The 17906-nt window shown below is 43.0% G+C and overlaps 1 protein-coding gene across 1 annotated transcript in view; it reads right to left on the bottom strand.

Annotated features, from left to right (window-relative positions):
* Positions 1-17906, bottom strand: part of LOC145395841 (ionotropic receptor 93a-like) — a 113423-nt gene that overhangs the window by 95463 nt on the left and 54 nt on the right. Inside the window, exons 2-3 of the mRNA XM_080269371.1 lie at positions 16728-16844; positions 14612-14844 (exon numbers count right to left, since the gene is read on the bottom strand). Of these exons, the coding sequence (XP_080125497.1) occupies positions 14612-14844; positions 16728-16844 (350 nt within the window). The remainder of the gene's footprint in view (positions 1-14611; positions 14845-16727; positions 16845-17906) is intronic.

The following is a 17906-nucleotide window of genomic DNA, read 5'->3' as shown; positions in this document are numbered from 1 at the left end:
TAGCTAATGAAGGGACAGCTAATGAACAGACAGTTTCATGTAGTCTTTGGAAGTTATATCTAATCGAGACTATAATTTAACCCCTTCGTAAAGAGAAGTATTATTAACCCCTCAATCTGAAAATTGTCTCCTGAGTGAAATATTCTGGCGGTAGCAGGAATGAACGGAAAAATATCTCTCTCTCGCCGAAACAAAGTCGTCTGCAGGGTTTCTCCCGGGATAAAGACCACTTACTCTACTCTTTTCACTTTAACTTGGCATGATATCACCTCTCCATCTTAAATCCTAAGCCGTAACCAGATATCAGTACTACGATACGTTGCTGCTCGTGAAAATTGTCACTGAAAGGATGTATAACCACGAAATTGTTATTCTGCCACTCAGCTGTGTGAAATAAGATGCAAAAGGAAAAAAATCTGGGACAAGTTATAATGAGGGGAAAAAAATTAGAATATAGACTGCACAAGTAATAATATCATTGTGCATTGTTCTCTCCTCAAACCAACAAAGTTTTGAACTGCCAACTGAGTGTAATAGCGGAAATTTTTGAGACAACACCAATATGATGCTGAGAACTAGTCACCAGTGTAATGATCACAATTTAGATACCACCAGTGTAACGCCGGATATCCTAATCATCAATAAATGACACCAGTGTAATGAAGGGAACAATAGCAACCACCACTAATGCTGACAATATTACAGATTATGGAAAATGGGGTAGCGTGATCTTATTTTGAGAATTTTAGGGATTAAAAAAATTCGTGTAGCGTGATCTTATTAGAGAATTTATGGGAAATGTAGTAGCGTGATCTTTTGAAGAGAGGGCGTGAGCCGCTAGAAATTGGCACACTTTGTGGGCCGCTCAACCTCGTCAGAACGACTCTTTGGAGGATAGCAAAAATTCAAAACTCGATATGACTTAACCTAAGATTTACTAAGCATTAAGAACTGAGATACAAATTACTCTTCAAACTGTGAATTATATCAAACAAAGCATACTGAGGATCTATTTATCAACAACTGTATGAATCTACTCAAACTAAATATTCAAACAATACTGTTACACTTTCCAGAAATATGAAGCTTCACAAACTAATTAGTTAATACTAAATAATCAGGATTTACAATATAACTATAGAAATGTGTATCTTTACACACTAGCTTAATATTCCAAGAATACTGAAACGCATGGATATAGTCCCGTGGTCTCTGACGGATTCGTCAGGAAGGAACCTAAAGATTAAGACCAAAGAATAATCTCTAAGACTAAATGCACAACAACTGAAGCATCTTATATAAACTAGACACAATAATCAATAGGATCAGTAATCATATGGACCGTAATCAAATGGATAAATGGATCAGCCGATATCACTTTGATTCCATGAACAAAAATGGGGAGGGGTGATTTAATGTGTTAAAGGTTAGGTCGTGGGTAGAACGCTCGAATCCTTGGAATGCGAGCCACGGCCCTCCATAACTCTCGTCTGCAACGATGAATAGGAAAGACGGTGTCATTGCTTGGCGCGGCTTCGCCTGCCTTTTATAAGCATTAAGACAGCGTTCGGGAATTGGCTAAAACTTTTAACTGATTACTTTGTATTATTTTGTTTCTACTAGATTTCCAAAGAATACGGGAGATACGTTTGCACTTGACATACGTAGCAAAATGACTTACGATTTTTAAAATTTTTGTCACAAGCGTACAGGAACTTTCATCATTACGAAGCCAAATTAATTAGGAATTCGAACAGTTTTATTACCCATGTCAGTTACATATGCCTACGTGACTGTAACTCCGACTCGATAACATGAATTTCGTGCTTCACAAAGGACAAGCTGTAATAGGCTTACTTTGGTCAACTCTCAATCACTACTGCTTAGTTCAAAAGGGGAAATCTACTAACATTGACATATAAATCTCTAGATCAGATTATGATGAAAGACATTCATAGTTATTAGTCGTTGCTAAAATTTCTGAGGTTATACGTCTTTGCTGAAAACGGCTGGTTCATTATGTATAAACATTAGTCATTTTCACATCAAAACTCGACTTTGCACTATCAATACCAGAATCATTTTCAGATTATGAATATCATCTAAGACTAGACTTAAATATAGAACTGAACGGTTAAATCCTGAGCTATACTTACAATACTTAAGCTTAAGATTACACTTACAATACAAGCTTATACTAACTTACATTAATATTTAAAATTATGGCACTGCACGGGTCCTTTCTCTGGACAAAAAAATTTTAACATCAGAAGTCAACATTCAAATCATTCATCTACATTTCCTAGGGACGTGTGTGCGGACGGGACAGACTTACCAAAGTTGACTGTGAATACGACTCCAACAAGTGGCACCTGTTGGTTCACAAGAAAAAACATGTACTCCAGGGGGTCGCTTCTCTGTCACAATAAACACTCGAAATTCAGTGAAGAGATATGTCCCAGCCAACCTCCTGCGTGGGTGACAACATGGTCGTCTCACCTGGACAGATCCGTACTCTCACTGCCAGGATCATCATAGGGGTGCTTCCCATTCATACAACATACGGACTAATTGCATTCACATTCTCATCCATTCAATCTAGGGACGTGTGTGCAGACGGGACAGACCAAATTTGACTGTGAACACGACTCCAACAAGTGGCACCTGTTGGTCCACAAGAAAAAATACGTACCCCAGGGGGTTGCTTCTCTGTCACGATAAACACTCGAAATTCAATGAAGAGATATGCCCCAGCCAACCTCCTGCCTGGGTGACAACATGGTCGTCTCACCTGGACAGACCTGTACTCTCACTGCCAGGATAATCCTAGGAGTGCTTCCCATTCATACAATATACAGACTAATCACATTCACATTCTCATCCATTCAATCTTACTCCTCCAGGTCTTCACCTAGTAACTGACAAGTGCCTGTCAGGTCCTGAAGTCACTGTTTCACCCGAGACCGTGTTGACTGTAAGTTGAGAGGTAGGTGCACAAGCCCCTCGAATTAAAGCAATCTAATATTTCCACTGAACTGGGCTGCACCCATAACCCAAACTTCTATGAACTCACAGTCAATAGTCAGACGGTCCGACCCCAACACATTTCCCTATCCATCTCTTAATACTGCCAAAACCAGCTTAACACTCATCACTTCTCTATAAGTCTCGGGGGAGAGCATCTCTCACGGACCAGCAACTATTCATCCACCAGATCAGCTCAAAGGCCCCCTCCAGGGGTCCCAAGGGCCACTCTTCTCCTCCGCAACAGGGCCTCACCCACCCCGCGGCTCCCTGCATCCTCTTCCCCGTGAACACATCCTCTACCACGTACACACATCTGTCCATCAACATTTCCACTACATGATGGCGTGATGTATGTGGATTGTTTGGTTTTGAGGGGGAAGAACCTAATGGATCGGCTATCATGGTCCACTGAGCTACACTCGCTCCTCCTGACATTATGACCCCTAAGTTCCATCAACAACTCATCTTCTACCTTAGTCCTCCTTCCACTAGACCAAGCCACAAAATACAGAAATTGTGTTTCCATCTCGGAATTCATTCTATTCTCGGTGAAACATAATTTTGCTGGTCCTCAAGGAGCTTTAAAGATCCTTAATTCTAGAAATATCGTGAGATTAAGTGGACCTTCAGTGTACTGAGGGATTCTATTTCACAACAATATCTTATCCCACAACAATATCTTATCCCACAACAATACCTTATTCCACCACTTTAGCCACCAGTGTAATAACGTAAATTTTGGATACATCCTCAATACGATGCTGAGAACTAGTCACCAGTGTAATGATCACAATTTAGATACTACCAGTTTAAATCCGGAAATCTTAATCATCAATAAATGACACCAGTATAATGAAGGGAATAAAAGAAACCACCACTAATACTGACAATATTAGAGATCATGAAAAATGGGGTAGCGTGATCTTATTTTGAGAATTTTAAGGACTAAGGGAATTAGGGTAGCGTGGTAATATTAGAGAATTTAAGGAAAATGTGGTAGTATGATCTTTTGAAGAGAGGGCGTGAGCCGTTAGATATTAACACACCTTGCTGGCCACTCAACCTCGTCTGAACGACTCTTTGGAGGATACAAAAAATTCAAAACCCGATAAGACTTATTCTAAGATTTAGTAAGCATTAAGAACTGAGACACAAATTACTCTTCAAACTGTGAACTATACCAAACGAAATATAATGAGGAACTGTATATCAACAGCTATATGAATCTTCTCAAACTAAATATTCAAACAATACTGTTACACTTTCCAGATATATGAAGCTTCACGAACTAAGTTAATACTCAATAATCAGGATTTACAATATAACTCCAGAAATGTGTATCTTTACACACTAGCTTAATATTCCAAGAGTATTGATATGCATGGATATAGTCCCGTGGTCTCTGACGGACTCATCGGCAGGGAACCTAAAGATTAAGACCAAAGAATATTCTCTAAGACTAAATGCAAAACAACCGAAGAATCTTATATAAACTAGACACAATAATCAATAGGATCAGAATCATATGGACCGTAATCAAATGGATAAATGGACCAGCCGATATCACTTTGATTCCATGAACTAAAGGGGGGGGGGGTGATTTAGTGTATTAGAGGTTAGGCCGTGGGTAGAACGCTCGAATCCTTGGAATGCGAGCCACGGCCCTCATAACTTTCATCTGCAACGATGAATAGGAGCGACGGTGTCATTGCTTGACGCGGCTTCCCCTGCCTTTTATAAGCATTAAGACAGCGTTCGGGAATCGGCTAAAACTTTAACTGATTACTTTGTACTATTTTGTTTCTACTATATCTCCAAAGAATACAGGAGATACGTTTGCCCTTGACATAAGTAGGAAAATGACTTACGATGTTTAAAATTTTTGTAATAAACGTACAGGAACTTTAATCATAATGAAACCAAATTAATTAGGAATTCGAACAGTTTTATTACCCCTGAAAGTTACATATGCCTACGTGACTGTAACTCCGACTCAATAACATGAATTTCGCGTTTCATAAATGACAATCTTCAATAGGCTTACTCTGGTCAACTCTCAATCACCACTGCATAATTCAAAAGAGGAAATCTACTAACACTGACATATAAATCTCTAGATCAGATTACGTTGAAAGACATTCGCGGTTATTAATCTTTGCTAAAATTTCTGCGGTTATATGTCTTTGCTGAAAACGGGTGGTTCATTATGTATAAACATTAGTCATATTCACATCAAAACTCGACTTACCACTATCAATAGCAGAATTATGTTCAGATTATGTAGAACTTATCGGTTAAATCATGAGCCATACTTACAATACTTAAGCTTAATATTACACTTACAATACTAGCTTATACTAGTTCACACTAATACTTAAAATTATGGCACTACATCAGCACTGGACGGCAGGCTTTTATTCAGTGTGGAACTCTGGCTACGATTTCCTTGTACTTGTTGGGAAAATTAGAGGATTGACAGATACTGTTGCTCAAAAGTGAATGTGTATATTAGCTATCTAGATATTACAGCATCTTGTATGTATTCATTTTTTGGGGGGGAGAGGGGGATTCCTACACCGCTAGGTGATTTTATTTAACACTGGACAGTTTTGAAATACTGAGGTGAAAAATAGCCTCCATCAAATCTTTCACGACGAAAACCCCTTCCCAAAACTCTATTTAAATTCTTTGGTTTTACTCTTGAGTAAAATTTGAGAAGTTATGGTTCTGAAGGTGCTAAGATCTCGTCTATGATTACGTATACGTCGTTGTTAAAGCTATTTCAATAACACACAGGCGAATAAGAGGGTGCCCCATGCATAATTATTAAAGAAAAAAAAATAAAGAATCTACCTACTCTCGTAAGGCGATGGGGACTCGACACAAATGACAATGAACTTAAATTACAAAGGGGAATACGGACTTCTAAAGAATAACATAAATTTATGCATGTCTGTGGCCGTGGTGTACGTGGTGCACTTGCCCATTGCCCTAGTTCTCATCAGCCAAGTGTGGGGACAGTCAAAATTACTGTGTGAAAGAAGAGGAAAGGGTTTCAGCCCGTGAAAGCTACTTTTGATGATCCTCAGGCAGCTATTTGGTCAAATTTTCCGGGGACAGGCAATTCGTGCATCATCGATTTTTCGTCATTTTTTTTTTGTCATTGTCCGTGAATGAATACCACAGGATCATTATCACCAGAAACTCTCCCTACACTGGGTTGACTGCCCTTCCTCTGACAAGAGGAATGGTATCCTTTTGAAGTCAGTGAATTATACGTGTGGCAAGCTCTGACCGTACTGATGGCACACATAAAAAAGCATGCCATACAGAACTATAGGATCATGGACGACCTCACAGCCACATCTATCTTTGGGAGGTACATGGCACATTACAGAGTACTTTGCCATATTATGGTTCCTGCATTTTTCCCCCAATGTGGGACCCTTACCCAATGACAGGGTGTGGAAAATTCGCCCAGTTCTGACCATGCTAAAAGGTTCTTCCACCATGATTTTTTTTTTGCCTTTTCATAAAGCGGTGGTAGTTGAGTTGCATGTATTGTTCTTGGGTTGACTGGCATTCATCCAATACACATCGTCCAAACGTCGTCACCTATCCATCACAGTCTTTGTTGCTTGTGACTGCGAGGTTTGGATATAGATCTTTTCCACGTGACGTCACGGGTCATGTGACTTTTGTTTGCGGCTCCATACTGGACGGCAAATTGTCGGACGTCTAGAGAGAGAACTGCAGATTCCACAATGATATTCCACTGCTGTGCCTTCGGCTGTAAGACATGGCAGAAAAGTATAAGTGGGGTAAATTTTTGCCTGTTTCCAGCCAATGAAGAAAGGCAACAGAAGTGGATAACTGCTGTGAAGAGGAAGAATTGGCAGCCGACGGCCTACACCCGACTCTGTAGCAGGCATTTCATATCAGGTGAGCAACCCCCCACCCCCTCCAACCCCATCCTCATCCCTCCACCGCCACCAAACCACCTCACACACAACCCCCATCTCACCTGTACACCCTCACTACTGCCACCCTACCTTCCCCATTGCCACCTCGACCCCCCCCCATCACCACCCGACCACCGTCCCCCACCACCCCTCACTCCCACCCCCAACAACCTCCTACCTTCCCACTTTCGAATCCTCCACCTACCACACTCCACGGCCCCCAACTCCCCTCCACAAGCCCCACAGCTCCCCACAATACCCCACCATCACCACCCAACCCCCTTCCCCTCCACCCCATACCCATCTCATCCCTTACGGCCCATCCTCAACCCTCCCCCACACTCTCACCCCCCATACCCACACCCCCACCACCACCCAACCCCCTTCCCCTCCACCCTTTACCCGTCTCACCCCTTACCACCCATCCCCAACCCTCCCCCACAACCTCACCCACACCCCCCACCCCCTAACACCACCCAACCCCCTTCCCCTGTACCCCCTGCCCGTCCCACCCCTTACCACCCATCTTCAACCCTCTCCCACACCCTCAACCCAACCCCCCCTTCCCTTCCATCCCCTACCCGTCCCACCCCTTACCACCCATCCCCAACCCTCCCCCACACCCTCACCTTCCCACCCCCACCCCCACACCAGCCCTAATCCCACATCCAACCCCCCACCGCCATTCAAACCCCCCCACCCTCCCTCCACCTCCTCCCACTACCCATGTCCCCACCCTCCACTCATTCATCAACTGCTCGATTCCCAGTCAAGTGTATGCAATCCCTCCCCCCTTGGCCCCACGTCAGTAATTAACTGATTACCATGAAGATTTACATGTACTGTATGTCAGTACCAGCTAGATATGTTACACATATTTACCTTGGGGGATGCCCCGGTGAACTTTCACTGGTTGTTCACCAAAGTGATAGAGATCGCCATATCTGAGATCCGGTTTCGGTCTCCCGTACTTGAAACGGGTGAATTCTCCCTAGATATGGTGTAAGCTTCCAGCCCCCCAAAATTTATCTTGTTCCTGTACAGATCTTCATGGCGTTGATCCAATATTCTGCATATATCAGACAGTTCAGTCTCTGACAGCCCTGTCTGAACAGCCATTACTGCAAGGAGTTTGCCGTCCAAAATGGAGTCGTAAACAAAACCACGTGATTTCTGTGACGTCACTGGAAAAGGTCTATATGCTGGACTTCGTAGTTACTGCCCATCTAACGAGAGGATAATGTAACTGCCTGCATTTCTCCTTGTATAATGTGACTGCCAAGTTTTTCCTTGAGGATGGGACAGGAACCAGCGGTACTGTCAAGCCAAGTAGGAAGCACTACTCTGTTTTCCCTGCCAAGACCGAGAATGGTGCTTTACTTATAGAGAAATGTAGTAACATGTCGGTCATCCACTGGCATGACAAGCGGTATGTGCCGCAGATGGTACAAGAAGGTGTTCCTACACCTTTCTGCTATCACTGCTGTGAATGTATTCATACTGTTCAGACAGGTTGTTGACATAACTGCTGCACCAAGGATACAGTGCTGCAGTAATGTCTGACAGGGTCACCCAGGCAGACTACATCACGTGTCACTGCATGGTGAACCTGGGCATCTGCAGGTTAAAAACTGTACAGACAGTGCCATGTCTGTCTGAACTGTCAGTGACGGCAGCAGGTTCACAGGGAAATGCTCTACCAGTGCAGTGAGTTAAAGGAGACTTCTTCAGTCATTGGTGTGTGGAAGAGTGTAAATAGTGTATCTTGTGATCTTATTACATAAGTATTTATAAATAGTTTATAACATAAAAGAGATATGGACTTAAAACACTATGAGGTTTCACTGCAAGTGAACTAACAGTACAAGTGTAAATATGTTTTCTGGTATTACAGGGCAATACACATGCAAATTGAATTTGTTATGATAGTAAACTAGTAATTACTTTGTGCTATTCATCAAGTGCACTAAGAAATTAACTTAACATGTGATTTTACCACAGAAGAATATGGAATATAAGGAAAAGTACGTGTGTAAGGAAATGATCCCAGCATATGGTGGATGAACTCGAAATATATGTGCCAGAAATAAATTATTTTCATTTTATGGTACAAGTGAACTTGCATTACAAGTGTAAATATGTGTTATGGTAATATAGTGTAATAGTGAAAACTGGTTTTGTTGTGATACTTTTTATTTATTTCTGCACATTCGCAACATTTCCTTTAATTTTCTCTCTGTTGAACGCCACCTCTCCTCCTCTAAACCTCACCTTCTGCTCAGTACTGAGACTTAGCTGTCTAAGTCAACTTAAAGCAAACCCTTCTCTGTATCCTCCAATTTTCTCTATACTCACTTCAAAGCAATAAGTTGCTGTTGTGTATATGTAGGCTACATAACAACATATCGTGCACTCATGCTCCTGTACTTCAGTCTTCTGAATTCTGTACTCTCTAGCCTCGGCTATCTACCACTCTCTGACTAAGTATATCTGTGCTGTTTGCTTATCCTCTACTTCTGCTTATGATGAAAAATTCTATGACAGTCATATTTGTTTTCTAAGATGGAACATCCTGTCAATTTCTTCTTTCCCTGAAGTCTAGGTGGTTTCAGTGTTCACTACCATCTTTGGCTCTCCTCTTCCAACACTGATCCACCTGGAGAACAAGGCTACACCTTTTCCATCCTTAATGACCTGGAGCAGCTTGGACAGCACCCAACCTATATCGCTAACAGTCTTGTGGAGAGTTCCAACATACCTGACGATTTCTTTACACCCAGTCGTTCTGCTTATGCTGTTAATATTTTCTCTCTATTGGGCTCCTCTGATTGCAGTCCTATCACCTTAACTGTCCTCTTACCTCAGTAAGGCCTGTGAACCATCCCAATAAGCGGCGACTTTGGCATTTTGCAGCTGCTGATTGGGAGGACCTCAGACAGTACATATTTATTCCCTGTAATGATTGTTGCTTCCGTGGCCGAGAATCGTCTGAGTGTGCCTCAGGCATTACAGAGGTTATTCTCTCAGGCCTGGAAACACATTTCTCTCTATCATCCTTCGACTAATGAAAAAAAAAATTGTTTAATTACGCCTGTTCAAATGCTGTCCACATCAAGAAGAGAGCCTTCAAAAGGTACCGGAGCCAACCCATCCCTGAATCACATATCTTTTATGTCTTTGGTTGGAATCGTGTTAAGCCCGTCCATCACTCTGCCGAATATAATATCAGTAGTACTAACTCAAATTTCTCCTGCTCCTTCTGATGCTTGCCAAAAACCTTTCAAACAACTTTTCTTCATCATCCTTTCCTCCTGGTTTCCACTCTGACAACTCTGTAACTGTTTCTTCTACGGAAAAAGCAGAACTCTGTGCTCAGACTTTTTCCTCCAGTTCCGCCTTAGACAATACTAGTGCTGTTCCTCCATCACTTCCTCCCTCTTGCCTCCTCATGGCTGACATTAAAATTTCTTCACTTGATGTGTTTTCAGCCATCACTGGCCTCAATATCAACAAGACATATGGGCCTTATGGGGTGCTGATGGGGTCCTTCCACGTGCCCTCAAGTGCAGTGCTTCTGTGCTTACATCCTGCCTAGGTAAACTCTATCGCCTTTGTCTGTCAATTGAACCTTTCCTTCTTGCTGGAATTTTGCTGTTATGGAAGGCTGGTCATTTCCAGCCCTCTAACTATCGCCCTATTTTATAACTGCAATGAAAAAGGAACCAAAGGCCAGGAACCTGTAGATTTTTACCTCCAGGGAAAAAAAAAACAAGATAAGAGAGCCAAATTCAAGAACTGTTCGAGTTCCCTGGACACACTGCAGATCAAAGGCAGTAGGAAATACAGACAAAGGGAGACAGTTCCAGAGCTGACCTGTTGCATACATGAAGGATTGGGAGTAATGGTTAACTCTTGCATTAGAGAGTTGAACAGAAAAGGGATAAGAATTTGTTGCTAGACAGATGCTACATGCCCGCCATAGCAGGCAGTTCAGATGAGCAGTGACCACTGAAGTAGCGATAGAAAAGAGATAAGGATGCAACAGTAAAGCTAAGATACAGAGGTTGAAGGGAGCTAGTAAGAGGTGGAGAGTTGATGAGACTAAAAGCTTTTGACTCCACCGTGTTGAGAAGAGTTGTATATGAGGAGCCTCCCCACACATGAGAGTTGTACTCTACACAAGGGGTGAATGAAACCTGTGTATAAAGTCAACAACTGTGCAGGGGTAAACAAGGCACGGAGTTGGCAGATTATACAAGAGAGGTAATATGTTCTTTCCATAATATATCCCGAGAGAATGAAATCCCAAGTATGTTTTAAGATGATGCAGTATTAAGCTGGATATTGTTGAAAATTTTAGGGTACTCTTGTGGAAGATTTTGTCTGGTTGATAGATGTAAGAATTGTCCTTTGGATGCATTAAAAACAAGAATACATTTACCCCAGTCACAGATATGAGCCAAGTCAGACATCAGGTATGCCAGAGCCTCATCCCTTGTTTCTTGAATAAGTGCTGAGATGGGTGTCGTGGGAAGTGAATGGAAAGGTGAAAGGTGGAATCATCAACGTATGAGTGGATAGGATTAGATGTACGCTTAGGTCATTGATGAAGAAAAGAAAGAGTTGGTGACAGGACAGATCCCTGAGGAACACCACTGTTGATAGCTCTAGCAGAAGAACGGTGGCCGTCTACAGCAGCGGCTATAGTACAACCAGACAGGAAGTTAGAGATAAAGGGACAGAAAGAAGGATAGAAACCGTAAGAGGACCGTTTGGAAATTAAAGATTTATGCCAGATTCGATCGAAAGCCTTTGAGATGTCAAGTGCAATGGCAAAGTTTTTGTCAATGTTCCGAAGGGAGGATGACCAAAAGTCTGCAAGGTAGGTGAGAAGATCACCAGTGGAGCATCCCTGGCAGAACCCATACTAACGATCGGAAAGAAGCTTGTGACAAGAAAGATGCTTTTAAAATTTTTTGGTTAAGAATAGTCTCAAAACTCTTTGATATACTTGCTATTAAAGCAATTAAACTAACATCCTGTTTTTGTAAATGTGTTTAAAGCTATTCTGTAAAAAAAAAAAAAAAAAAAAGCATCTCACTTATCATACCCTTGTCTGATTGTCATTAAGGGCCCAGGCAGGGGTGCTCCACTGGCTATCTTTTCACCATACTTTAAGACTCCTGGTCATCTTCCTTTCGGGACTTCGGTGAAAGATTTGCCATTGCACTTGACATTTCAAAAGCTTTCGATCAAGTCTGCCATAAATCTTAAATTTACGGCCCCCTTACGATTTCAATCCTATCTGTGCCTTTATCTCTGTTATAGACTACCACTGTTCTCCTCGAGCTATCAATAATGGTATTCTTTAGGGCACTGGCCTGTCACTAACTCTCTTCCTTCTATTCATCAATGACCCACTAAGGTTTACATGTCACCCTAATCACACATATGCTGATAACTCTACCCCTCACCTTTCCATCTACTTCCTGCAGTGTCCATCTCAACAGTTACTTCAAGAAACAAGAGAGGAGGCTATGGCACACTTAATATCTGACTTGGCTCATACCTCTGATTCGGGTAAAAGTAACCTCGTTTTTAATGCATCGAAAATCCAGTTCTAACATCTTTCGACCCACTAAAATCCACATGAGAATATCCTTTTAATTTTTAATAATACCCAACTCAATTCTGCATCATCTTTGAATACGCATGGGGTTTCATTCTTTTGGGATTGGAAAGATCATATTACCTCTCTTTATAAAATCTGCTTCCAAGCGATTAGGTGCGCAATGTTGACTATGTACCTTCTTTACCCCCGCACAGTTGTTGACTTTAAACAGGGGTTTTATTTATTTTGACCTTGTGCACATCACAACTTTACTGTGTGAGGAGGCGCCCCACGTACAATAATGTGGAGTCAAAGAGTTCATCTCATTAACTCTTGTCCTCTTACTGACTCCCTTCAACCGTCTATCTCTTTGCCGTGCTGTTGCATCTTTGTCTCTTTTCAATCGTTAATTCAATCATTACTGGGCCTCTGAATTCTCTGCTTGCATCCCTCAACCACTATTGCAGGTGGACAGCACCAGTGTAGATGCTAATTCCTATCCCTTTTCTGTCCAGCCCTCTATTACAAGAGATAATTGTTAATGCCAGTCCTTTATGTGTGCAGCAGGTCAGCTCTGGAACTGTCTTCCTCTGCCTGTATTCCCTGCTGCCTATGACCTCCAGTCTTTTAAACGCAGTGTGTCCAAGCATCTTGCACAGATCCTCAATTTGGGAATCTATCATCGTGTATGTATTTTTGCTTAGAGGAAGCAATTTGCAGGCTTATAGCATTTATTTTCTTTTTCTTGCATTGAAAAAAAGGAATTGCTGCAATATAGTGCATCATACATGGAAACTGAGTTTGTTGTGACAGTAAACTAGTATTTTTTGTGTGCAGTTCCTCTCGTGCAGTAGGAACTTAGCCAAATGAGTGTTTTAGTTAAAAATAAAAAAATAAAAATAAAACTACGTGCGTCAGAAATGGACATGGCCACAGGGATAGCTCAAGTGATCTTATTTGACACAGAAAACCCACTCGCAGAGAAAGTAAAAGAAATTCTAATGGCCAGTCATGTGTAGTAAACCTTTGCATTTCTTTTCTCTCTCCCATCCAACACGCTGTAAGGCACATTGTCAGTCTGAATAAACCGGAAAAATTGGGCAAGTTATCTGAGTTAACCTAAAGTTCAAGGGGTGATGATTCATTGATGTGGCAGTGGACGGGAGCAGTGGAGAGGAGTGTCAAGGACAAGTCAGGCAAGGGGGAGCATGAATGTATGCGAGCACGGATTCCATCTTTGTCCCAGGCTGGGGGAAAGGCTGTGAGCTGTAACTACCAACTCACCCCCGTAAGAAAAACATCCTTTCGTGATTCCCCAAATTACTCCAATTCATCACCTCCTATTTCCACAATGCCTCCACCTAGAACCGACCTGTGGACATTTACAATGGAGAGATGAAGGACAGATGAATAATCTGGTCTTTAACTTAAAGTTCATTATACTGTAATTACAGTATGCAGCTTTGACTGGTTGAAAAAACCTACTTCCAAGTAAAAAATGCGTACGAGAAGGGCTTGGCTTGTAAGACCCCCCAAATATAGGGATTAAGATTGAAGTGTGCGTAATACTTGGATAACTACGTTCTGAAGCTGTTGGAGATACGATAATGAGCAGGAGTGCTACCGATGGTGACTGAAGCCCCGTTCGGGGAGCTTAAGTAGACCTACACTTTTGTAGACTGGTACTCTAGGACAGGTAGCATTGGCAAGTTATTTGATATTTTGATTAGAAACTCTTTGTGAGGCACAGGGAACTAAAAGGATTGCATGAGCTGTGACGAATGATTAGAAAAGATTAGAATATTTAAGTGTTCAAAAAGGGTGGATGTGGTACACAAGGTCAAGATTAGAATATGCTTGGCAATGGATTTAATCAATGTTATTTTTGTGGCAAATTAAAAAAAAAAAAAAAGTAAACATATGCCACTTCCAAATACGTGTCATCCTACAAAACAGCTACAAATTAAAATTTTGACATTACAGGTACATTCTTGGTTGCTGAATGACTTACCGTTTGTCAGATGCTGAAGTTTCAGTATTGATCACCAAGGTGTTCATCATGGAAAATGTCCAGTGGGAAACGAGTAGAGCCTCGAGGTCTAACCTGGGCAGGCGAGTAACCACCAGGAGCCTCGTCGACCACACCAGGAGGCGACCATTGAGGGACCAATTGGCGAAGGCAGTGAGGAAGGCCGGGTCATTACTCACCACCACCACCATCACGCACCATGACACCTGCCGCAGCTGCTGACGTCACCATGGTACAGGTTAGCTGTGTGACCTACCTGCCTCAGCAGTAATGTGACTGACCAACCCACCTCAGTATTAACCCCTAAAGTACTAATCTCATGGATCGGGCTTTGTGCACATTTTCTTAAAAGAATGAGCAACACCGATCGTGCAACGTCCACAAAAAACTGGCGGCAGCTGGTTCCACCCCAACTGTGATGCAGATGGCTTCTAACCAATCAGAACTAAGTGTTGGACATACCGGAGGGGGGAGACCCAGGCCCGGACCCAGGCCCGTACCCAGTCGGTGGGGGGTGTACCCCCCACCTCCCTCTCGCCACGTCCCTCTACCCCACTACCTTGTTGCTACCTTCCTTCCGACCGCTCTTACCACCACCACCACCACCACCACCTCTCTCACACCCTCCTCATGTATTCCCCCCTCCCATGTTGATCCCCCCATGACTGGGGGAGGGTATTTCCCCCCTTATCTCCCTTCATGTCCCTGTACTCCACTGGGGCCCTTCCTTTGTGTCTTGTGGTGGTCTCCTCCCATCCCTCCATCCTCATACTCCCCCTCCTGGCCTTACCACCTCCCACCACCACCCCCAACCCCCTACCCCAACCCCCTACCCTCACCCCCACCCCTAGCACACAGTATCTTTATATCCCCAGCCTCGAATATTACGTATTTTTTACGCTTTATGGCGCATGCATTTGAATCATTACCTGTAATTTATTCGTGTCTTTGCATACAGATATGGACACCACAATTATTTTAGCTCTCTTTATTCGAAACCCACTCGAAAAAGAAATTTTATTTTATGCCGACGCATGCAAACATGCTGGAGCCTTCAAAAACGAAAAGAAACTAAACGAAAACTAGCTAGATTTGACAGCTCGGAGGGGAGGGAAGGAGGGAGGGGAAAGGGGGGAGGGGAGATTAGGCAGGGGGAGGGAAGGGAAGGGAGGAAAGAGGAGGGGAGGGAAGGGAAGGGAGGAAAGAGGAGGGGAGGGAAGGGAAGAGAGGAAAGAGGAGGGGAGGGAAGGGAAGGGAGGAAAGAGGAGGGAAGGGAAGGGGAGGGAGGGGATTGGAGGTATGGGGAGGGGAGAGGAGGGGGGAGGGGAAGTTAGGCGAGGGGAGGGGAGGAAAGAGGAGGGGAGGGAAGGGAAGGGGAGGGAGGGGATTGGAGGTATGGGGAGGGGAGAGGAGGGGAGGATAATTTTTACTATTCATCATATTTATTGGGGGGGTTTTCACCATTTTATTTTTTCTAAGCATATTACAATGGTTTATAACATCAATACACACCAAAAAAAATTGACTTGGGTGACTTTTGTATGTATTTTTGTGAAGAAAACAGGTGCGAGCGGCGTTTTTCTTTATCGCCGGGGCCGTGACAGGTAACTTTTATTAACTTTGACGGGCCATAGCTCGGTAACTATTGGGTCTAGGAGGATGGGGTTTGCGTTTCCAGGTGTCTAAATTGAAGCTTTTTAAATCGGGCATAAAACTTTTAACCTTTGAGAAAGTCGAAAAATAGGCTTGTTTTTGCGTCCTGGGGGGCAGTCGAGGCTGGAGAATTGTGTACCCTAGGGGTTAATGTCAGAATAACCTACCCACCTCAGCAGTGCAGTGAGAGTGACCTACCCGCCTCTGCAGTAATGTGAAAGTGACCTATATGCCTCACCAGTAATTTGAAAGTAACCTATCCCTGTCATCAGTAATGCGAGAGTGAACTACCCTCCTAAGCAGTAATGTGAGAGTGGCAAAACCACCTCAGTAGTAATGAAAGAATACCTGACTGCCTCAAGAGTTATGTGAGAGTGGCCTACCAGCCACAACAGAAGTGTTAGAGTGGCCTTCCCACCTGAACAAAAATGTAAGAGTGACCTACCCGACGAGCCTGGCTGACCACCAGGCAGAGCTGTGCCTGTGTCACGTTAGCGTCCTGGCCGTCCACACCCACATCGAACACAGCCACACCCCGTGCCGCTCCAACATCACCAATACTCTAATAAAAAGCAGAGTATAATTATGTAAAGTAAATTAGTTTTCATAGAGTTAAGAAGCCGATGAGGAAAGTGTATTATTACTTTAATTTTTTTTCCTAATTATCTATCTGTCTGTCTATAGCCAGGCGTCTCAATCCCGGAAAGGAAGGCAACAAACAAATCGATTCCATGTCGCTCTGTTCCCGGCCATTTTGCCTTCTCCCCGCTCTAACCTCCTCTCTCATATATCACTCCATTCCATCCCTCCGTGTCATCCTTGGTCTCCCCCTCTCTCTTCCAACCCTCTACCTCACTCGCATACACTCTCCAGGTCAGGCTTTCGCTCCCCATCCTCTCCACATGGCCAAACCACCTCCGTGTATTTCTCCTAACGCTTTTTATCACATCCACATCCACACCACAATGTTCCTTCGCTTTCTTATTTGTCAGTTTGTCTTTCCATGTAACTCCACATGCTCCTCTCAGATAACTCATTTCCACTGCTCTCACTCTTGACTTGTGCCCTTCCAACAAGGTTCAAGTTTCACTTCCATGCGTTAGAGTTGGTATCACAATCCTATCATACAGAGGCTTTTTTATTTCCATGCCCATTTCCCTATTCCATATCACCGCTTTCTTAGAATCAGGGACCTTCCTTACCTGTTGTACCTTTTCATGGACTTCATCCTCTAAATTTCCATCCTTACACATCACACTACCCAAGTACTTAAACCCACATATTCCATTTCCTCATCATTGAGCTTCACTGTCCATTCAGTGACTTCATTTCTTTCGAAGACCACAACTTTACTCTTCCCTACATTCACCTTTAGATTCCGTTTCTTACACATCCTCCCAAACTCATTCACCAAGCCTTGTAATGCCCCTTCATCGGCATTTAACAGTACAGTATTATCTTCAAACAATAGAATAGGAAGTTTCCAAACGCTGCCGTCTCACTTTAGGATCTCTCCAACATCCACTGCCCTACCTTGTATCTCTTTTATAACTCCATCCATATACAGATTCAACTACCATGGATACATGATAAATCTTTGTTTCAATCCAATATTCAGAGAGAA

This window comes from Coenobita brevimanus, chromosome 33, assembly GCF_032717465.1.
Source record: "Coenobita brevimanus isolate Jiangsu-jjx chromosome 33, ASM3271746v2, whole genome shotgun sequence".
Taxonomy (NCBI): Eukaryota; Metazoa; Arthropoda; class Malacostraca; order Decapoda; family Coenobitidae; genus Coenobita; species Coenobita brevimanus.
Note: the sequence above shows the minus strand (reverse complement) of the source record. Positions and strands in the feature narration are given on the sequence as shown.